This window comes from Sarcophilus harrisii, chromosome 2, assembly GCF_902635505.1.
Source record: "Sarcophilus harrisii chromosome 2, mSarHar1.11, whole genome shotgun sequence".
Classification (NCBI taxonomy): Eukaryota; Metazoa; Chordata; class Mammalia; order Dasyuromorphia; family Dasyuridae; genus Sarcophilus; species Sarcophilus harrisii.
In genome coordinates, this window is record NC_045427.1 from 487,560,953 (window position 1) to 487,585,590 (window position 24,638).

Sequence of the window (24,638 nt, forward strand, 5' to 3'; positions counted from 1 at the left end):
AAAAATGAGGAAACTGAGGTCTGGAGAGGTTACATCACAAGCCCAAGGTTATGCTGGTAGGTACAGAGCCAGGTCTTCTATCTCCAAATGCAACATGATTTTAAGTATTTCATGAAACACTAAAAGGAATTAGAGTGGGATTATTTCATGATTGTATCAGTAAAGGCAATCCTTTCTAATGTAACTTGTAGATAGAAGTCAAGCCTGTATAAAGCTTATATTCAAAAGATTATGTGTCTAGTAATCCTCTTTAGAAAGCAGGATATGAGTGAAGATTAATGAGGAAATCAGCAAACATTTATTGTGTGCCTACTTAAGAAATATATTGCTATTTCCTCACTGTGCAGCATTGTGGGGACACTGAGCCTCTCTAGACTTTAGCTTCTTCATCTGCAAAGTTGGAGGGGGTGGATTAGAAGGATTAGAAGACCCCCTTCCAGATCAAAGTTCTATAACTCTACCAAATACATTTTTCTTACTTGTGCTGGGTGTTGGAGAAGATAGAAAAAGTTATAAGAAGAGACAGAACAGGTACAAAAAATAAAAATAGAAGGAATTTAATCAACAATCATTTATTTATTAGCTATTATGTGCCAGACATTTTGCTATGTGCTGAGTATGCAATAAAAAAAGCAAAACAATCCCTAACCTCATGATACAGAGAATAAGAACAGGGTGCTTAATAGTAGGTGATTAATAAAGGCTTGCTGGTGGATGGATGATTTAGCTCTCTAGGAATTCAGAAAAAGGAGAGATTTATGTAATCTGGATTCTGTCAGGGAAGATTTCAAAGAAGAAGTAGGCTTGGAGCTAAGCTTTGAATGGTAGGTAGAATTCAAAGAGATGGACAGGGGAAGGTGCTGAAATAAATTGTAAAAGTGACATGAGCAAAGACACAGTCAGTAAAAATCATTGCACATGTTGGGGACTGTGTGGTGTCCAGTCAGGTTGGAGCAGAGGGTCTTTGGAGGGAAGTTTTGGTAGAAGGGTAGGTTAGGGTTAGATTTTAGAGGTTCTCAAATACTAGGGAAGGCATTTAGCCTCAATTCTGTGGCCTTTGACTATTTTTGAGTACAGGAATGTTGTGATCAAAAAATACTTTAAGAAAATAAATCTGGTGGTCCATGCAAGGTTGATTTCAGACAAAGACAAGTCTATTTTAACCACTGAAGATATTGCAGCTTGCTAAACAATTGTGGTGGTTGCCATGGTCAACTGTACCAGGATATGATTTTCATACAAGGAAACAACTCAATGATAGCAACTCTTTCCATGGCATAGGTTCTAGATTTCATGTTTTACTATGTTCACTATGGCTTCTATTTTTAATGATCCAATGCTGGGAGTAGTTTTAGTGCAGGTCTCTCTATGACTTAGTGTCTCTCTCACTGACTTTGTAGTTGTGTATAGCTTTTATTTCTGTCCTGAGATCTCCCATACTCCTTAGTTTCAAGGCTGTCGCAACCCTGAGATGATGTCAACAGTTTGGAATTTGTCCATTTATATACAGTTTCCATGCCTTTGGAAGCAAACAAGAATGAAATAATGGTGGCATTGAGCATGAAAGGAGCAAAGAAAGTTTTGTAGTTATGGAATTTTTCCTAACGACAACGCTTTTTGTACCTAATATTGTGACTTTGGACTTCATCTCTCATTTTTTTGTTTCACCTTAGAAAGATTAGGGATGTGTGTGTATGTATATGTGTGTGTTTGTGTATATATGTTTAAACAGAGTTTGTATCCAGAACAGAGCAACTTTGTCTCTTGAGGAGTTTGTTCTCCAAAGAGGAATATGATTCTTTCTGTATAATTTCTTTCCTCTACCAAATACTTAGACACTTAGGATCACTCAGGAAAGTGGAATGGGCTAATGTCAGACTTCTTTGCACTTCAGAATCACAGAAGAGGTATCCAGGGTGGCATATAGCTGTCAGGAACCAATTTCCATTTCAGTAAAAGCAGTGGGCCAGTTAATCCTGGCTGTTCCTGAAGGCCCCAAGAGCCCATCCGGAAAGCAGAGTCATTCTTCTGCTCCTCTGAATAGAAGGCTGCAACATATTGTGTTGGCAAGGCTAAATGAACCTGTCAAGTTGAGTTTGTTCTGGGCAGCACCAGGGGGTCATTTCTTTCCATAGTTTATCTTTTTGACAGAATTTTGCTTAAAGCATCAGGTCATGATCCAGTTGTACATCCTCCTAATGCTTTGCCCATCAGAAGTAGTTAATCTGACTCATTTCATTAACACCATTTTTACTGATGTTAAAAAGGGCAGATTAGCCAATTGATGGTGCAGCTCATAGATGTCATGAGAATGTTTTGTACTGAAGCCTTTGGACACTTAAACATCTGGTATCTGAGCAGGTCTAGTAGGACTGATGAAAAAACAGGATTCCACAAGCAATGGATCTCACCCAGCATGCTCTAAAAGGAAATTGATTCTAATAGACAATGGTAGAAGTAAATTTTCTGGGGATCTCCTCTTTAATGTTGACCATTCATAATTGACTTTAGAAAGGAAGGAACATTAGAAATTGAATTAGATTAGATTTTCTAGTCCAATTTTTTCATTTTTCAGATGAGGAAACTGAGGTCCCAAAAGGTAATCTGACATAGCCAATATCCCAGAGCTAGGAAGAAACAGTCAGAATTTGAACAAAAGGTCTCTGACTCTATTCATTATTCTCTTGTTATCATGTTATATCTGCTTCTTAGAAAATAGACAACTACCCGTTGATAGAGCTTAGTTGTATTTACAGTTAGATGTGACGATGGTGAAGTTTGGTGTCCTCTCTTCTTTATTACTACTGGTAACAAGCAAGGAAAAATGATAATTCGGATTTATACAATGTGTTAAGGAATCCTGGGTTCTGGGTACTGTTATTATCCTCATTTTACAGTTGTGGAAGCTGAGATAAACAAAGATTTGGTGACTTTTCCAGGATTGCATAGTGAATGTCCGAGGCTGCATTTGAATTCAGTTCCTTCTGATTACAGGGTCAGAACTCTATCCAATATTCCCCTAGTTGCCTTTAGGTGCTTCATAAATGCTTATTGATTGTTTGATATAAATCCAAATTTATTTTTTTTTAAATTTCAACTAGAGTGTTTTGTTACTTCATTTGCTTATGAAGAAACCTATTCATAAAAATGTTGCCTTTGGAATCATCCCATTGTTTTTGTCATCCTTTCTCCAATCATCACTTCTTCCCCTAAGAGTTCTAATTGAAGGGTTTTCCTTTCCCCCAATGAAAGTAGTTCATATTTCCAATCCTTTCTGAATTTTCTTCCCATAGTAAAAAGTTTCCTCTCTTTAGTCTCATCATTTGTGGGGACTTAGCTTTTGCTAATGTCATAATATCTGCTAGTGGATTACCATTGTCAGGAGTGTGCTGGTCAAATGATAACAATTGACTTTCTAGGGGAAAATATATACATGAGATACACTTTTAAATTTAGTATTCATTACTCACATTATATCCATCTTTTTCTCAGGTCTGGACAACTAACAAAATAAACCCAGCCCTGATTTGAAATATTTGTTGATTTCTAAAGTATAAATGTTCACAATAAAAGATTGACAATTTCCTTAATGGGAGCCACTAGGTAATAAAGTGGATAAATTGCTCAGCTTTTAAGTCAGGAAGACTTCTCAAATCCAGCCTCAGACATTTACTAGCTATGTAACTCTGGGAAAATCACTTATTAATGTTTGCCTCAGTTTCCTTTTCTAAAAAATGAGCTGGAGAAGGAAATGATAAATCAATGTCTTTGCCAAGAGAACTCCAAATAGGGTCAGGAAGAACTGAAAAATAGCTAAATGACAACAAGATGCAAGCTAGTTAACACACCCTTGGTTCTACCCCTCCTGCAGGGTATTGCATCATAAAAAATTTCTTCTGTGCATGTCTTAACTCATAGTAATCTTAACTCATAGTTATTTCAGTAATGATAGAATTTGAAAGAAAATGGGTTTTGTGTCAATAAAAGAAAGAAGTTTTTAATAGTTAGTTCTGGACCATGGATATAAGTCAGTAGTATATTTTCTATCAAAGGAAGTGCTTAACCACAGATTCAATGACCCCATATTAGTGATTATATATTAAGAAGTCTTTCATTATATTGGAGGTCATTATTGTTATTAATTATAGTTCTGTTTATTCTGTTATGAAAATTTTTATTAGGCTCTTGTAAAATCCCTCTTTTTAGATAGAAAAGGTTAGGAAAAAGGTTTTTAGATAAAAACAAATTAAAAATATGATATTTTCCTCTTTTGATCTGGTTTTTCTTGTGCAGTGTGATATATGTGGCAATATGTTTAGAAAAATTGCATGCTTAATATATTTTGGATTACTTGCTGTGGGGGAGAGGGAGGGAGAAAAATTTGGAACACCAAGTTTAGCAAGGGGAAATGTTGAAAACTATCTTTGTATGTAGTTTGAAAAATAAAAAGCTGTTATAATTTTAAAAATGTGATAATGATGATAATAATGTAAATTGCGGCCTTGCACTCTATACTTTAGTATTATATGATCTGCATCCAATTCTGAAGACTATGTTTTAAAAAATGTCACTTTTTCTTTGACTTGTTACACATCAAAATTTATTTGGGAAAATCTCAGAATATAACTGATGTGTGAGTTTCTGTATATGTGAATAAAAGATTACTCATATCACACATGAGGACTCATGTATCAGTACATATCAGGCATAGGATAAGCTCCTCCTGCACAAAATGCAAAATATACAAAAAGTGAAGGGCAGCTAGGTGGTGCAATGGATCTGAGGTTATAATGCCCCCCAAAGGCCCTTACCCCTCTCCAGAAGGTTTGTTTTCATTGATTCTAACTATTTTAGACCATATGGTTTGCCTCTCTACAGGAGTTGTACTGTTGAAAGGGTACAACATTTTCTCACAGTGGCTGGGGCCAGAAACTTAGGGTCCAAGAACTTTTTTTAATGTAGGTGAAGGAATGTGTAATTTCCATGTATTTCTGCTTCAAAGGAAGCTATTAATGGCTTCAGATAAAGGATCATACAGCACTGTTCATCCCTTCCTCCCCTTTCTTGCTCCCCTCCAAGGATTAAAGTCTCATACAAGCTCACAGATTTACAGGTAGAAAGGACTTTCAAGGTCATCTAATTTAATCCAACCTCCCCTCCCCTCCCCTGACATACAGTTTAAAGATGAGGGCTGAGAAAGGTTAAATGATTTGTCCATTGTCATTTAGGTAAGTAAACACAGTTGGTGTTTGAATTAAGCTCCTTTGACTTTAAATCTCAGAGTTTTCCTATTGTACCATACAGCACTTAGATCTGCTGCTTTCTAAGGGTTTCCCCATAAGAAGAACAAAAGTATGGAAAGGATCTGTTGATGCCTTTTTATAAGCAACTCAAGTGGGGATTCTCACACAATCCATCTCACACTAATCCATTCATTAGGAGAGGAGCTCACAGATACCTGTTATTGATGAACCTTATTTCTAAGCTCATCAGTTTCATCGAGTCCCTTTTTTATCATCTTCCCTTTATAATAATAAGAGCAAAGCATATTTTTGAAGAAAAACATTAAGGGTTATAACATTAGATGATTTCTAACTTCCCACCAAGCTCTGAGTTTCTCAGGTTCTATGAGTAATTCCTATACAAGGTGGGGAAACTGAGGCAAAGAAAGCAGTCACATGTTCAGGGAGACAAGGAGCCCCACCGTCATGTAAGCAGCATTTGAACACAGGTCTTTTCTGCCTCCCCTGCTCAAAGTTCTTTTTACCAAACCACTGAGCCTCTCCCAGTATGTTGAAGGTATTTGATTCTTCTGTGAATTTCTTATTGAAACAGATGACTTTAACAGTATGTAGCTTAGAGGTGACTAGTTCCAGAAATCTCTGCCTGCCAGTTGCCTCCTTCACCCTTTCCACACTGGTTCAGCTCCATGGCCTGGGGATTCCCTTAAACTGCGATGAGAAGGTGGCAGAGGTCCTAGGAAGTATCTGGTGGCCTCTTCAACTTGTTACAGCAGAGGCCTATAAAAGTACCCACAAATATGCTGGAAATTAGCATTTTAGCCACTCCCCTTTCCCTGCTGCTTCCCTTACCTCCTTTTCCCCCCTTATACGAGAGATTGGGAAACAGGTTATTGAGCCCAAATATTCTAAGAAGTGAGGAAAAAAGTCTGAGAATTGTGGAGCAGGATTAGGATTGAAGACTCAGAAGGATGAAAAAAAAAATCCCCTCCTCCAACCGACTACTGTAATAGAACAGAATCTTGGAACAGAATTGTAGGGAGATGAGCCAGAATTTTGGGCTGGGCCAATAGCATTGTGGGTGAACTGGCTCTTGGCATGTGGCATCTGTTCAATCTGGCATATTTTCAGACTGGAATGTTTCCCCACGGCCAAATCCCTCACCTTGCGATCTGCATTGCCTCTGACAATCAAATTCAAGTCAAGAGGCATTCACTGAATGCCAGCCTTCTGCAGAGCCATCTCCCAGACACAATAGTGATAATGGGGACAGAGTGCTGATGGAAACTAGGTACCCTAGCTGAATTGTGTTTTTTGGTTTATTGAGTGTTTTCATATGAATTATCTCACTTAACACAATTTTCTATCACAATCAGCTCTATGGAATCAGTAGATCAGGTCTAATTATCCCCATTATATAGATGAAAGAACTGAAGCACCCTGAAATGAAGTGTGTTTCTCTAGTTTACATGCCTATTGAGTGGTAGAAGGAGGATTGAAATTTAGGGTCTTTCTGAGGCAGCTTGCTTGTGCAGTGATAGAGCTTTGGCCCAGGACGATCCTGCCTCAAACACTTATTAGCTGTTTGACTCTGGCCAGTTCACTTATCTTATGTCCATCTCAATTTCCTCACCTGTAAAATGGGAATAATAGCAGCACTTACTTCCCAGAATCACTGGGCAGATCAAATGAGATGATATTTGTAAAATATTAATGCTGTACCTGAAACATGGTAGGCACTTAGTAAATTTTTTCTTAGTAAATTCTTGATGGAACTAGAAATACAAACTGTCAATCCATAGAACTGCTTGATGGATTGTTTTCCAATGGATATTTTCCATTTGGGTAGGGATTATGTCATAATTTTCTATCTTCTTTAATTTGTTGTTATTCAGTCATTCAAGTTGTGACTTCATGGACCAAAGCATTCCAGGTCCTTCTAACCTCTAACATCTCTCAAAGTCTGTCCAAGTTCCTATTCATTGTTTCCATGACATTATCTACTTCTACTATCTTCTGACATCCCCTTTTCCTCTTACCTTCAATCTTTCTCAACACCAGAGTCTTTTTCAGTGAGTCCTATTTTCTCATTATGTGGCCAAATTATTTAAGCTTCAGCTTCTGCATCAATATTTGACCTTGTAGTGAATAGAATGAATTAATTTGCTTAAGTATCAGCTGATTTGATCTCCTTGCTGTCTCTTGGACATAATTGTAGTCATAATATCACGTCTCAAAAATCATCTCCATCACTACAATTTGAAAGCATCAATTCTGTAGTACTCAGCTTTCCTTATAGTCTAATTCTCATAGCCGTACGTTGCTACTGGAAAAACCATAGCTTTGACTATATGAAAACCATTGATGATAAGGCAATGTCTCTGCATTTTATTATGCTGTTCAGATTTTATCTCTTTCACTGTCTAGTACAATAATCTACATGGAATAATAATAATTCCCATTTATATGTAGCTTTAAGGTTTGCAAAATGCCTTCTTCACAATAACCCTCTAAGTTTGGCACCGTGTGTGTTTGTGGGTCCATTTTGTAGATGAGGAAAGAGAGGCTGGTAGAATTCAAATAACATATCCATGGTCATAACCATGTAGGTTTCTGTTAAGGTCCATTTCGGCTCAAGTACACTGATCCTTCCCGTGCAACACATTGCATTTATTGGCAAATATTTAATAGATTTTATTGAATGAAATTGAGTTGAAATAGTGCCAGTGGAAGGTTGTACAAAGAATCAGAGATTCAGAATTATAAGGACGCTAAGAAGCCATCATACAGATGAGGGAAATGAGGTTTAAGAGGTCACACAAAGAGTCAATAATAGACCTAGATTTTTCTGACTTCAAATATGTTGCTTCTACTGTCCCATACTAATAATAGATGTAGGTCATCTGAGTCCATGGTCATAAATAATTGTTCATTTCATACATATGGACATAAAATTGTAGGCTTTGGGAAGAGTTGCTATTTAGTAACTTGAGATATAACTAAGAAGTTATTAGAGGAATTCCTTCTAGAAACAAGTAGAGAGATCAAAATGCTAATTTTGTGAATTTAAGAAAATAACATTCTCTTTTTCCTTTCTATGGAGAGTTATGAATTCTTCTACAATATTCCCCAAAAAAGCTTGCTTCTTTGTTGACAAATGATGGACAGCTCTCTCTTGTGGTGGCAGTAATACAACCATTGTTAGGAGCAATCAATAAAGAAAAATTACAGAAACATCTAACCCTGGCTAGAACCTCTAGTGTGAAGTCTGCTTTGAGGCTCACATCTAGTCTAATCACATCATTTATAAATACATTCACCTCAGAATCTCTGAGGCCCACAAGTGGGATTCTAACCCTACCCTGGCCCTCTTTGTATTAGATATTGGGTAAATCCATTCATTAGGGAGACAATTAGTTGAAAGAAAAATGGAGAGATTTTGTAGAGGGACAAATGGAGTGATTTATTCATAATTTCAATGAATATTTTTCACCCTACGGTTCTCATTGATGACCTTTTGGGCCAGAGAACAGTTTAGATCATTAAATTTCAGGCTTTCCTGCAGATGTTGCAATAAATCATTGTCCTACTTTTCCATCATGACTTCCTCTGCCTGCATTCAGGGGATCCTAGCCCTATCTGATGATGTTCAATCGTTTCAGTCATATCCAATGAGTTGTGACTCCATTTGGGGATTTCTTGGCAAAATGCTGTAGTAGTTTGTCATTTTCTTCTCCAGCTTATTTTAGATATGAGGAAACTGAGGTAAACAGAGTTAATTGACTTGTACAGGGTCACACAGGTAGAAAATGTCTGAGGGTGGATTTGAACTCACTGTGCCACCTAGCTACCCTTAACACACACACATAATCTGATAAATAAATAATATAACAATAACTACATATCTGTATCTATCTATTTGTGTATGTAGATATAGATATAGATATCTGAGGGCAAAGACTGAGTCTTATACATGAGAGCAGAAGTGCAAAATTTTTCAAAAGTGGCGTGTTCTTAGAGATTTTTAGAGAATTCTAGAGCTTGCAGGATCTGAGACAGACACGGTCTCATCCATTTAACACAAGGATTAAACTTCGTGTTTTGCATGCAATAAGTACTTAGCAAAAGGATGTTTTATGAAAAAAATGAATGAATGAATTTAGTGCAAATCTCATACTTTATACATGAGGAAACTGAAACCCAGAGAGAGATTTGAATAAAACAATAAACCTATTTATAATCAAACTGAAATTGGATCCAAAGTCTTTTGTCTCTTTAGACTATGTTATATTGTCTCCTTCCCATTTTATATTAAAAGCCATATCCTTGGACTCCCAATTTGGTGTCTAGGACTTTTTCCTTGATTGAGTAAGTCCTTCTGACTTCTCTGGGTCTTGGTAAAATGAAGGGCACAGATTAGATGCTGTCTAAGGCATGTTGAAGCTCTAAATCAGTGGTTCTCAAATTTTTGTTCTCAGTATCTTCATGTTGTTAAAAAAAACTATCGAGGATCTATTCAAACAGTTTTTGTTCACATGGGTTATATTTATAGCTATTTACTATATTAGAAATACAAAATAATTTTGAATTTGTAGACCCTCTGAAAGGGTTTCAGAGACCCCAACAATTCTTTGGACTAACTTTGAGGATCACTGCTCTAAATACTATCATTTAAGAATCATTTTCTTTTGACTGTCAGGGCAGCAGATAACTGTTGACCCCAGGGACTTGGGAGTCAGCAACAGTGGCTTTTTACAATGAGGAAGAGAGTATAGTGGTGTCAGTTGTACCTGCCATTGAGTCTTTTCTCAATTGCCACTTTTGGCACATGTGCTAAAATTTATATACTATCTAGAGCTTTCCATCATATGGAATTCAGATGTGGCTTTGAACTTTGTCTAGAGGATTTTATTTTGTAATAGGTATTAATTAGTAGCAGGTATCAATCGTTCTTTGTATTTGTACTCCTGGAATACAATAGGCACTTAATAAATGCTTTGTGATTGGGTGATTGATTGTTGACTGATTATGAGAAAATAGCCTATTTCATAAGAAAGATCTGGGTCCAAATATGGTCTCATCCCTCAAAAGCTATGTGACTTTAGGAAAGTATCAACCTTTTTTGACTTTGGTTTCCTCATATGTAGAATATATTTTTTAAAACTCATAATCTGTCTTTATTCAGATCTAATCCCAGTGATATGACAAAGTTATACACTATTCCTAGAGGACATTTCTCAAGTTTTTTTCATAAAGATCTCAGAACACCAAGACTTCTTCCAAGGCATAATTATTTACCCCTCTCTACTTTTTTTTAAAAGCAAGAGGGAAGTCAAGGCATAAGGAAAAGTGGGGAGACCAACCCAATGATATCTAGGAAGCTAGATGAGTTCACAGAGGTCTCCCTGTACATTTTATTCCTTGAGCTGTTTACTATTATACTATTGTAAAACCCTGCTACTTTAATGGAGTGGACTGGGACTGAGGTCTTTCTGTTAAATTGGAAATTGGCAATCTCTCCTAAAAATGTTATTGAAAAACAGGATCTTAATTGAATGACGATGGAAGATAAAATGTGTTAATGCTGCTCCCTTTTCCCTTTAGTAGTGAATCAAGATACACAAATAGCCAATACATTACCTAAAAAGCCCATAAGCACCGTTCAAACTGTCAGTCACTTTGACTTCTGTAAATTCAGCTGTTCTTTTAAGCTGATGTTATGCACTGAAGGGATTTGGTATTGTTTAAATGATGCTTTTCTGTTTCTTTTTCTTATTTGACTAATGATAACTGATTACTTGGGGGAGCTGCAGCATGCTTTCCATTGCATTCTCCTGAGTAGTAAATGAATTGTTTGAATGAAAGGGGCACTAGATGTGCAAAATAATAGCAAAGATGATAAAAGAAGGAAAAAAGCACATTTTCTTTGGGTACATACTTCCTGCCAGATGCCCAAAACCACATATTTTTTTCAAAGCCTTAAAAGTCTGAGCACTGTCCAAGTGTGATATCCCAGTCTCTATTCATATTTAGTATATGACTCAGAGTATCCTTCAAAGTTATTGGTATAGCCAATGTAAAAAAGGTCTAGGTCAGACCACAAGACCCTTGAGGTGCTGTCCAGTTCTCAAGATTCTTTGAAAATACTTTTTGTAGAGAGGGAGCCCCGAGGGATAATGGCGATCTGGCAGAGTCGGGCCTTTTTATTGTTTTGGATAAGTTGCGACCTGAGCACTTCTCAGAATCTGAGTATGTAGGTAGAAATAAGCTAAGTAATGTGGTTTCTCTTTATTATTTTCATAGACTGTAAATTCCTTGAAGGTAGAAATTATTTCTGCACCCCTCCCTTGTCTTTATTCCCAGGGCTTAGTATTGGGCAGTGTTTAATAACTGTCTGTTGATTGATTGATTGGCAAATACATTGTAGAGGGTTACAATAGAAGAGGAATATTCTGTAGTTCCAACCCAAAGATTTTGTGGTTCTCAAGTGCTTCCCCCCTTGATTTCATTTAGTCATTTTTCATCATATCTGATTCTTCATGATCCCATTTGGGGTTTTCTTGGCAGAGATATTAGAATAGTTTTAACTTTTCTTCCCTTGTCCATTTTACACATGAGAAAAATAAGGCAAACAGGGAAGTGATTTGCCCAGGATCACACAGTTGGTAAGTAAGTGTCTGAAGCCAGATTTAAACTTAGGAAGTTGATTCTCCCTGACTTTAGACTTATCACTCTATCTAATGTGTCACCTAGCTGCCTCCATAGAGAGAACATTTAGTTGGATGAAATGATGGTCACAGGAAAGGATTAAGTTTCTTCAACTTGGCTCTAGAAGTCAGAGCTAGGAACTGTGAGTGGGCATTACTGAGAAGCAGGTATCAGATCAGTGTAAGGAAAAATTCCCTCATAGTGAGAGGTATCCAAGTGAAGTGCTATACTTGGGAAAAGTGCCCAGAGACCTTTAAGAAAAGTCTGAATGACTAAGAAGAAATGGAAGAAAAGAAAGCAGTGAAGAAATCAGGAAGGCAGACATGAAAAAAGGAAGAGAGGAAGGGAAGGAGGGAGGGAGCCTTATGGAAACTGTCATTACAATTTTTCTAACTTTGTTTATAGAGGATGCTTTTTTTTTTCCTCAAAAATTCTCTGTATTAGAAAGGCAGCATAGCATAGGATAGAGGGCTATTGCTGGACTCAGGATGAACTGAGGCGAAGTTTTATTTTAGGCATATATAAACTGTTTCACTTTAGGCAAGATTGTTTACATATTTCTGTTCAGTCATTTCAGTTGTGCCTGACATTTCATGATCCCATTTGGAGTTTTTTGGCAAAGATATTGGAGTTATTTGTCATTTCCTTCTTCAGTTCATTTTGCAGATAAGGAAACTAAGGTAAACAGAGTTAAGTGACTCGTTCAGAGTTGCACAGATAGTGTCTGAGGTGGATTTAAACTCATGAAGATGAGTCTTTCTGATTTCAAGCTCAGTGGTCTATCCATAGGCCACTTAACTGCAGAATAGCTGCAGAACCCTGTTGGTAGAAGGAGTTACCTTACTGGAAATGCTAATGAAATCATAGATTCACTTTAACTCTTTCCCAGATCCCCCCCCCCAACAAAACAAAACAAAACAAACAATACCCCCCCACAGACCATTCTTTTCAATTCATAGTAATTCACACTAGATCCAGGATCTAATAATCTCTGCCTCAGGAAGATCACTTTTAGCTTTTTTCATTCATCCTTGGAAGGATAAGCTAAGCTACTCAAGTTTTGGGAAATTTATTATTCATCATAGCTTCTGCTATTCATCCACCCAACCATTCATCCATTCAACTGTCCATCCACCTATTTATCCATCCATTCATTTATCCATTCAACAACTGGTTACTGCCTGCAAGGCTATATATTTGACATGGCATATAAAGATGAACTAGGTATGTCCCCTGCCTTCAAGGAGTTTATAGCTTTTTAGGAGAGATGAGGAATATGCATATATAGCTATAGTAGGAAATAGTTAAAAATTGGGAAAACATCAGTGAAATATCAAATGATATATTTCCCAAGGAGATCCAGAAGAAGAAGCCTCTGAAATCAGAAGGCAAATCTTAGATCATTACTGAAAGAAGATTTCCTTAGAATAGAAGATTGGTCAGTGATATTGATGAGGTCTAGATTTGGGGTACCTAAATGAAATTAGGGTTTAATTGAGGTCTAGTGGCAGGGATACAGGGAGTCAAATAGAGCTTCCCTGCAACCCCTTTGGATTCGGAGCAATAGAGGGAGTTAAATGAGGTCTAGTAGCGGTGCAAGAGTCCCCTGTAAAGGAATTTACAGGCCCAAAAAGCTAGATTGATAAAAGAGGTTTATTATAGGGTTTGGAAGTAAGGTGAAAGTCTAGTTAAGGAAATAGGTGAAGGTAGGGAGAGGAGGGCACTGGAAACAGGATTCCAGTGGACAGAGATCCCTGGCCTACCAGGCATAAGGCTGCCATGTTTCCAACCTCTGCAAATAGAGGACTCCAGCTTGACTCTTTTATAATGAGAGATTTAGCTAAAGGGGCCCATGGGTGGAGTCCCAGGTTGGCTCTTCACTGGGTTTCAGTGAGGACTTGAATTTGCTTGGTAGGGTTGGAAAACCTGAGCAGATCATTAGAATGGGGACTGGGACAGCCCAAGTTGGCCCAGATCCAATGGGGGCTGGGAGGGCCTGGATCTCCTATTGGCAAAGGGATGCTTTTGACCAGGATTTGTGAATCAAAGGTCCTAGCTTCCTGAATTGATAATGCATCAGCTAGGAGGGGTTGGGTATCAGAAAGGAATAAATCGATCTGAAAGGACTAGTTTCTTAAAGGGACCACAACCCGCATCAATATAACAACATTCAGGAATTTCATTCATAGGAATAGTATTTTAGAAAACTTTTATCCTTTTGGCTAAGACACATTTCTTCACTTATTTTCCTGTCACTCCTAGTCTGACTTCTGACCTTATCATTCAACTGACCATTCTCTCTTTAAAGTGCCCAGTGAGTTAATTGACACCTAATGATCTTTCATCAGTCCTCAGCCTTTTTGATCTCCCTGGCTACTGACACTTGCCTACCTCCTCCTTGATTTTCTTTTCTCTCAAGGATTCTGTGATGCTATTCTACCTGACCATACCTCAGTGTAAAAATACTTAGAAGTGTCTTTTGTATCTAGCTCATACCTATTATCTGCGGGTATCCCACAGAGCTTTGTCCTGAGCTCTCTTCTTCTTTTGTATTATGTCACTTGGTGATTTCATCAGCTCCCATGGACTTAATTAGCATTTGTATACTGATGGTTCTCAAATCTATTTATTCAGCCCTAACCCACTTGCTGATCTCCAGACTCTCAACTCCAACTGCCTATTAAATATTTTGAACTAGATACCCTCTAGATATCCTGAATTCAACATGTCTGAAACTGAACTCATTATCTTTCCCAAAAACACACTCCCTCCTTTCTGAACTTCCTTATTATTATTGAGGGCACCATCATCTTTCTGGTCATCCAGACTTATAACTGAGGTTTCATCCTTGACTTTTCACTTTTTCTCATCCTGAATGTCCAATCTGTTGCCAAGGCTTGTTAGTTTTATTTTAGAACATCTCTCATGTATACTCCTTTCTCTTTTCTGATATTGCCATCACCTTACTGTGTAACTCTCATCATCACATGCCTGGATTGTCTGCTAGTTGGCCTTTCTGCTACATATCTTTCCCCATTCCAAAGAAAAGCTTGTCTGACTTTATTACACACACCCCTACTCAGTTAAATCCAATAGTTTCCTATCACTTCCAAGATTGAATATAAAATCCTTTGTTATTCAAAGCCCTTTGTAACATCTTCTTACCCCAAACCCCTTCCAGTTTTCTTATGTCTTTACAATCCAATGTATACTCTCCAATATAGTGGCACTAACTTTTTTGCTATTCCTCAGAAACACTCATTCAGATTCCAGGTGCAATTTTGTCTTCCACATCTCAGATCTTAGGGGTACAATGACTTCACAATCTAGAAATTCTTCATAAATTTTTTTTTGGTCCTTCCTTTCATAGATTCTGTGTTGTCTGCTTGTTTTTTGCAAATTCCCCCCAAAATTCTGTTGTGGCCAACCCACAACATATTGAAACTATGATGGGGGGGAGTTGTAATATGGAAGCAATGACTGTATTTATAACTGCTTTTATAGCTTGTAGACCTAACACAGGAATATATTATGGAATAAGAAGGATCTTGAATTTTTTCTTTGTTTTGTTTTAGAGTTGTCCCTTCTGTGTAACTTATTAATGAGAGAATGAGTTTCTTTTGACAATGATGATTGTGAATCGCTTCCCACATTTCCCATTTGGTACTTAATTCCTGTCTCTTATTTCTCCTTTTTCAGCTCAACCAGCAGATCTCTTAAAGGTATTAGATTTCCACAATTTGCCTGATGGGATAACAAAAACAACAGGTTTGTGTGCAAGCAGAAAATCTTCCAAAGGACCAGATGTTGCTTACCGAGTTACAAAGGATGCTCAACTCAGTGCACCCACCAAGCAGCTGTATCCTGGTAAGGAGTTTATGTTTTTATTCCAGGGTTATGGAAGCTATGAACCTCTGGTTTTCAATTATAAAGTTGTATTGAAAAGCTTATATGGAGAAGCATATATTATTTTTGAGGTAATCCTTTTAAAGGGGCCATCAATCTAATTATGTTAAACAAAACTAAGCAACTCTTACCATGTAATGACAAGAGTATGAACAGCTTTGAGTGGGAACAGGAACATTAACTACATCTGTTCACATCTCTCTTTTCCAAACAGGTGTAATCTCCAGTTGTATAAAGCCAAGCAGTAAGTGTGAATGGGATATGAGAATTTCTTGTGTAGTTTAAAAGAGACTTTAGGGTCATCATAAAAATATATTCAAAGAGAACCTTAATTAAGGACAATGGCATTAAATAACACACGAATCAAACATTATGACTACAAGAGGAGAGATGTTTTTTAAAGATGAGAATCAATTACTAAGAATCAAATCTCTGCTTTTAATTATATACAAAGAAACTTCAGTAACTAAACACTATGCCTGAGCCCACATTGTTCTAGGACCATCATAGCTTTGCAGTTGCAATAATAAAAGCAGATGACTTTATCTGGACAAGTGTGAATAGGCCAGTGATTAGTTTTCCCTTTGGAAAATAGGAGGAAAATAGGGAGTTCACTTTCTTAACTCAAATAGAGTCTGCCATGAGTGAGAGGGAAGTCTGGGACTCTCAGCACACACTCTCCTAATAGATTAATTTCATACTGAAAGTTTTGAGCCATTTGGAAAAGAGAAAATACATATTCATTTATTTACTTTCTCTTTTTTGTATACTGAGTGATTTATTTAAGGTATTTTTTCAATTCATAATATCACATTTATATAGTCCTTTAAGGTTTGCAAAGCACTTTTCACAGTTTATCTCATTTGATTCTTGCTAAGGTAAATGCTAATGATTACCCCATTTTACAGTTGAGGAAAATGAGTTTAAGTGACTCACCTAGGATCACTCAGCTAGTAAATATCTGAGGTGGATTTCTATTGAAAATATTTCTTATTTCAAAATGAGAATTTGTCTACTGGCTATACTGTCTAGAGGTAAAGGAGTGTAATGGAGGTGGTGCTTGACTTGGACTTGGGAAGACCTGCCTTTAAATTCTTGACATATATTGACATATATTATGATCCAGGACAAGTTACTTAATCTCTATCTGCCTTAGTCAACTACAGCTCCTTAGACCTTATTTAAATTATAAATGAATTGTTATCTTCTTAGGTAAAAAGAATTACTGTATTAGACAATCACATACTGATGAATCCTATTTATAGATAGGATTGCCTCCTAATATTTTGAGCCACTAGCTTATTCAAGACAAGAGATTTTATTATCTTTAAGTCAGCTTCCTCTGACCTCTTTCACTCTACCAATTGTTTAGCTTGACTTTTAAGAGTTCTCCCTAGGAGGGGTTTTGTTTAGTTTTCTGGGAAAGTGTCTTTTTCCCTCAATGAGAGAAGGCCCATACATTTCACCACTACTTTCCCCCCCTTTGCTGAGATAAGGCAAGGCTATCTATAATCACTTAATAATAAAAAACACCTTTAAAAACTTACCTTTATAGTCCATAATTGACTAAACATGTTGCTGATATAAACTAAGGTACTTTAGCATATATCTGATTAGTATACAGGAAAGAAAGTCAAAGCTAAATCATGTTATTTTTAAATATTTATTTTTAATTCTTTTAAAATTTGTTCCAAATTCTGTTCTTCCCTCCCATCTCTCCCCAGTTCACTGAGAAGGCAAACCATATTATATCAATTATATATATATATGAAATCATTGAAAACATATGTCCACATAAGCCACATCACACACATAAAAACAAGAAAAATTTTAAAATGAGCTGTACTTCAATTTGCACTGAGTTCATCAGTTTTTTTCTCTGTAGGAAGATAACATTTTTCATCATAAATCCTTTGACATTTTCTTGGATCATTGTATTGATCAGCTAAGTATTTACAGTTGATCATCATTACAATATTGTTATTACTGTGTACAGTGATGTTCTAGTTCTGCTCATTTCACTCTATAATCAGTTCATGTAAGTCTTTCAATGTCTTCCTGAAACCATTCCCTTTCTCATTTCATATAGCACAATTATATGCATAACTTGCTTAGCCATTCTGTAACTTATGGGCATCCCCTCAATTTCATTTCTTTTGCCATCACAAAAAAAGAACTGCTATATTTTTGTATATATCAAAACTCTTCTTTTGATCTCTTTAGGGTTTGGACCTAGTAGCTACAACAAATTTTCTAGAAAATGATCAAACCGGTTGACTACTTTACCAACAGTTCAGTAATGTACCTATTTTTCCTTACCCCCTCAAGAATTTGCCATTTTTAACAGGTTTGAGGTGGTAGCTCAGAAGCTTTTTTAATCTTTTGCTAGTCAAAGATGCTTTATGGCATTTTTTCCTTTGTGTATAAATAGCTTTGATTTTTTTTCCCTGAAAACTGTCTGTCCACATCCTTTAACCATTTATCAACTAGGAAATGGCTCTTTGTCAAGTCAACTCACTGGTCATAGCAAACACTCTTTTTCAACAACTCCAGAGGTAACTTTATACATGAAGATTACCAGATAGTTAATATAGAAATCATATTGATTATATACTTTGTAGCCAAGGGTGGTACAATTCTATAAAGTCAGCTAAAATAAAATGTAGAGCTGACAGTGGCTCAGATCATTAACTTCTTATTGTAAAATTCAGACTTAAATTGAAGAAAGTAGAGAAAATAATCAAACTGTATAGAAATGACAAATAATATACCTTATAAATATGAAGTGAAAATGAAAAATAGATTGAAGGGATTAGATCTGGTACACAGAGTGCCTGAAGATCTATGGACAGAAGTTTGCAATATTGTATGGGAGCAGCAACAAAAAACATCCCAAAAGAAAAAAAGAGCAAGAAAAAAATGAATTTCTGTTGAGGTATTATAAATAATAAGGAAAGAAATAAAGTGAAAAGTAAAAGAAGAAGGGAAAAATATATTCATCTAAATGAAGAATTCTAGAGAATAGCAATCTTTCATAAATAAGCAACACAAAGAAAGAGAAAAAAGCAACAGAATAGGAAAGACAAGCAATCTCTTCAAGGAAATCAAAGATATCCAAGATAGGATTAAAATGGGTTCATGATTTAGATATAAAGAGTGATACTATAAGAAAATTAGAAAAATAAAGAATAGTCTACTTCTCAGATATGTAGAGAAAAAAGGAATTTGTGGCCAAAGAAGAACTAGAGTATATTATAGAATGCAAAATGGATAATTTGGATTATATTAAATTAAAAAGGTTTTGTATAAAAAAATCAATGCAGATACGATTAGAAGGGAAGCAGTACACTAGGAAAACTTTTTTTACATCTAAAGGTTCTGATAAAGACCTCATTTCTAAAATACATATAGAATTGATTCAAATTTATAAGAATACAAGCCATTATCCAATTCATAAATGGTTAAAGGATATGAATAGGCAATTTTCAAATGAAAAAATTAAAGCCATTTCTAATCATATGAAAAAATGCTCGAAATCATTATTGATCAGAGAAATGCAAATCAAGACAAACTAAGATACCACTACACACCTCTCAGATTGGCTAAGATGTCAGGAAAAAATAATAATGCATGTTGGAGGGGATGTGAGAAAACTTGGACAGTAATACACTGTTAGTGGAGTTGTGAACTGATCCAACCATTCTGGAGAGCAATATGGAACTATGCCCAAAGGACTATCAAACTGTGCATACTCTTTGATCCAGCAGTGCCTACTCTTTGATGTCTGCTGAGCCTACATCCCAAAGAGATCATAAAAAGGGAAAAGGAGCTACATGTGTAAATGTTTATAGCAGCCCTTTTTGTAGTGGCAGGGAACTGGAAACTCAGATGCTCATTAGTTGGAGAGTAGATGAATAAGTTATGGTATATGAATGTTATAGAATATTGTTGTTCTATGAGAAATGACCTGAAGGATAATTTCAGAGTGGGCTAGAGAGAGAGTTATATGAACTAATGCTGAGTAAAGTGAGTAGAATCAGGAGAACATTGTACACAGCAACAGCAAGATTGTCCAATGATCAGTTCTGATGGCTGTGACTCTTTTCAACAGTAAGGTGCTTTCAACAGTAATGGTCTTGTGATGAAGACAGCCCTCTGCACCCAGAGAGGGAATTGTGGGGACTAAGTGTGGATCATAATATACTATTTTTTTGTTATTGTTTGCTTGCATTTTGTTTTCTTACTCATTTTTTCCCTTTTTGATCTGATTTTTCTTGTGCAACATGATATTTGTGGAAATAGATATAGAAAATTGCACATGTTTAACATATATTGGATTACTTGCCATCTAAGGGAAGATCTTAAGTGGAAGGTAGGGAGAAAAAATTTGGAACACATGGTTTTGCAAGGGTGAATGTTGAAAATTATTTGTGCATATGTTTTGAAAATTAAAAGCTTTAATAAAGAAAAAAGGAAAGAAAATCAGAGGTATGTTTAATGCAAAAATGGGCATAATAAAAGACTAAAGTATTAAGGAGTTAATAGAAGCAGAAGAGATTAAGAAGAGAAAATAAACAAAAGAACTATATAAGAAAGATCCTAACCTCACCAATAATCTCAATGGTGTGTTTACTGATCTAAAGTCAGACATCCTGAAGAATGAAGTCAAAAGGCCTTTGGAAGAAACATTGTTGTACTCAATATGCCAAAAAATTTGGAAAATTCAAGAGTGGTCACTGTTTTGGAAAAGAACAGTTCCTTTCCCAATTCTAAAATGGGCAATGACAAGGAATATTCAAACTACCAAAAAATTGTGCTCATTTTATACACCACAAGGTCATGCTTAAGATTTTGCAAGCTGGCTTCAACAGTATGCGAACCAAAAATTATTAGAACAGCAGGTTGATTTTTGAAGAGGCAAAGGAAATAGAAATTAAATTGCTAACACTCACTGGGTTGTAGAGAAAGCAAGATAATTTTAGGGGAAAAAAACCATCTATTTCTGCTTGCTTGACTTACATTAAAGCCATTGACTGTGTGGATCACAATAAAATGTACCAAGTCCTCAAAGAAATTGGGGTATCAGGTCATCTTGTTTTCTGAAGAATCTGTATGAGAATCAAAGAGCAGCAGTTAGAACTGAACTTGAAACAACTGATGGGTTTCAGATTGGAAAAAGAACATGATAAAGCTGCATAGTCACTATTTATTTAACTTATATGCAGAATACATTAGATATGCAAGGCTCAGTGAATTAAAAACCAGAATTTGGTTACTGGGAGAAATATCACCAATCTTGGGTATGCAGATGATACCACTCTGATGGCAGAAAGTGCAGAAAAATTAAAATGCCTCTTGATGAGGATAAATGGGAGAGTATAAAAGCTGTCTTGGAGTTTAAGATAAAAAAAATTAAGATCTTGGCTACTGATCCTATTATTTCTTGGTAAATAGAGGGAGAAGAAATGGAAGCAATCTCAAATTTTGTATTCTTGGACCCAAAGATCACTGCAGATGGCGACTACAGCCATGAAATTAAAAGACATTTGCTCCTTGAAATGGAAGCTATGGCAAATCTGAACAGCATGCTAAAAAGCTGAAACATCACCTTGCTGACAAAGGTCCACATAGTCAAAGCTATGGTTTTTCTAGTAGCATAGCTGGAATATAAAGAAAGCTGAGTGCCACAGAACTGATTCTTTTGAATTGTGATGCTAGAGAAGACTTTTGAGAATTCCCTGAAAAGTAAGGAGGTCAAATCAATTAATATTTAAAGAAATTAATTCAGTTATGGAATATTATTGTTCTGTAAGAAACGACCAGCAGGATGAATACAGAGAGGATTGGCGAGACTTACATGAACTGATGCTGAGTGAAATGAGCAGAATCAGGAGATCATTATATACCTCAACAAAGATATTGTATGAGGATGTATTCTGATGGAAGTGGATTTCTTCAACAAAGAGAAGATCTAACTCAGTTTCAATGGATCAATGATGGACAGAAGCAGTTATACCCAAAGAAAGAACACTGGGAAATGAATGGAAACTGCTTGCATTTTTGTTTTTCTTCCCAGGTTATTTTTACCTTCTGAATCCAATTCTCCCTGAGCAACAATAGAACTGTTTGGTTCTGCACACATATATTGTATCTAGAATATACTGTAACCTATTTAACATGTATAGGACTGCTTGCCATCTGGGGAAGGGGGTGGAAGGAGGGAGGGGAAAAATTGGAACAGAAGTGAGTGCAAGGGATAATGTTGTAAAAAAAATTACCCTGGCATGGGTTCTGTCAATAAAAAGTTATTTAAAAAATTAATTCAGACTTTTCACTGGAAGACCAAATAATGAAGTTGAAGCTTAAATACTTTGGCCTCATAATGAGAAGATGGACTCACTGGAAAAGTTCCTAATGTTGGGAAAGATTGAAGACAAGAGGAAAAGGGGATGGCAGAGAATGAGAGAGATAGTGTCATGAAAACAATGAACATGAACTTGGGAAGACTTCAAGAGACAGTCGAAGATAGAAAGGCCTAGAATGCTCATGGTACATGGTTTCAAAAGGTTGGCTATGACTATGCAAGTGAAATAACAAAAGACTAGGTCTTATTTTTATAAATTTAACTCAGTTTCCTACATATTTGAGAAATGAGACCTTTATCAGAGATATTTCCTGGTAAATATTTTTTATATTACTTCATTGTGTATGGTACCTTTTAGCAAAATGCAGTTTTCCTGATTATCTGTTTTAATTAGGTCTATTTTTGCTTTTGCTTGGTATGAGATCATGATCACTACCCTTGCCTTTTTTACTTCAGCTAAGGAATAACAGACTCTGCTCCAGCCTTTCATTTCAACTCTGTGTGCCTTTCTGTTCCACCTATGTCTTTTGTATATTTCTCTTGTATTGTTGGATTCTGATTTTCAATCCTTTCTGCTATCTGCTTCCGTTTTATGGGTGAGCACATCCCATTAACACTTATAGTTATGATAACTAATTGTGCATTTCCCTCCATCTTATTTTCTTCTGTTTATCCTTTCCTCTGTCTTTATCCTGTTCTTAAAAGTCTGTTTTCCTTCTGACCATTTTCTTCCATATCTCTTATTCTCTTCTTCTGTTTCCCTAATGCGCAAGATATATTGTTCCACTCAACTGTGTGTGTGTATGTGTATATATATGTGTATGTGTGTGTATATACATATATGTGTGTGTATATATAATGTATGTGTGTACACACACACACACACACACACACATATATATGTACACACACATTTTGAACTATTTCTGATGACAGAGAAGTGCAATGTTTTTTTAACCTTATTTTTCTCTTCAGTATAATCCTTGCATGCATTCTTTATGTGAGAAAATTTTCCCTATTATATTTCTCTCTTCTCCCTTCTGTAAGTGCATCTCCTTTGCTCACTCAACATAATCAACTTACATTCATGCCCTCTATGTTGGACTCCTAAATGCTCTAATAATGATAAAGTTTTTTGGGCGTTATATGTGTCATCTTTTAATATAGGAATATAAAGGATTTAATTTCATTGAATTCTTTTATGATTACTTTTTCATGTTTATCTTTTCATGATTTGCTTGAATCTTCTGAATATAATGTTATATATTAACATACATGGTATATGTGTGTACGTGTACATGTGTGTATATATATGTATATACATATGCATATAGATGATCAATTGCTAATTACAAATCATTTTTGGTTGCTTGGAAACAAAAAGTAGATAGACTTTATTATTCTCCCTCTAAGAACTCAGGGAAGAAATTTTTATGGAGAATTATTATGACAATGTGGTATTATTTTGTCACTCCAAATATGGAAAAGGACAATTATAAAGCAAATATAAATTCTTGTATATTTTCTTTCCCTCTTTTAAACTGCCATGTAAATAGCTCATATTTTCTTTTGATTCTATACACAATACAAATTTATCTTAAAAGCACTTTAAGTAGATCAGACTTGACCATCCTAAAAAGAAGGGTCATAATTTAAACTGTTTCCAAACTGATTAGTTTTATTAGGATGGATAATAAAACCACATCAATCTGTTTTTCTAGGGGTTATAGATTTGTAAATAGATTAAAGAATAATTGATTCAGAAAAAAATCATGGCAGTATCAGATTAGCAAAAGGAAGAAGCAATTTTTTAGAGGAATGTCTAAAAATATTTAAAGACAACCGATGTCAACAATAGATGAAGTAAATAATTAATTCCCTTTCCATTCTCTTTCTCTGACTTTTTGGATTCATGGAATTTGGTAATCTGCAAAGCATTCCCATCCCTATCTCCCAAAGAGAAAAAACTACTAACTAGGAGAAAGTAAGTGGTTGATCTATAGCTTTTTGGAAATTCAGTGAAATTTAGGGTTTTCCCTTGTCAGAGAAATCAAAGTTTGTCCATGGATGCTGAAATGTAGAGGGCAATAAGTCAGAGAGCATTTATTAAATGCCTATTATACTAGGTTTTCTGTGAGGCATTAGAGACAAATGCCTATCCTGGCACTTACATTCTGCCATTATCAACGATGCTTTAAGTCCTTTAGTAGCAGAGAAACAAATAGCTAGATTTAGGACCCAGTTGGCAAAATAATTAGTTAAAATGGGATGTCTCTAAATGTCTCATCTCCTGTTAGAAACTACACCTTGAATGAACTCTTCCTTGCCTATTCCCAAGCAATGCCTCCTGATGATCTGCTAGAAACCATTGTCCCACTCCAACTAAATCAAGGTCATATTTCATGCAGCTTATTCCAGAT

General features: G+C 35.9%; 1 protein-coding gene across 2 annotated transcripts in view; it reads left to right on the forward strand.

Annotated features, from left to right (window-relative positions):
• COL5A1 (collagen type V alpha 1 chain) overlaps positions 1 to 24,638 on the forward strand; it is a 295,993-nt gene that overhangs the window by 62,336 nt on the left and 209,019 nt on the right. For both annotated transcript variants that reach the window (XM_012553992.3, XM_012553994.3), the window contains exon 2: positions 15,648 to 15,815. In XM_012553992.3, coding sequence (XP_012409446.1) covers positions 15,648 to 15,815 — 168 coding nt within the window. The remainder of the gene's footprint in view (positions 1 to 15,647; positions 15,816 to 24,638) is intronic.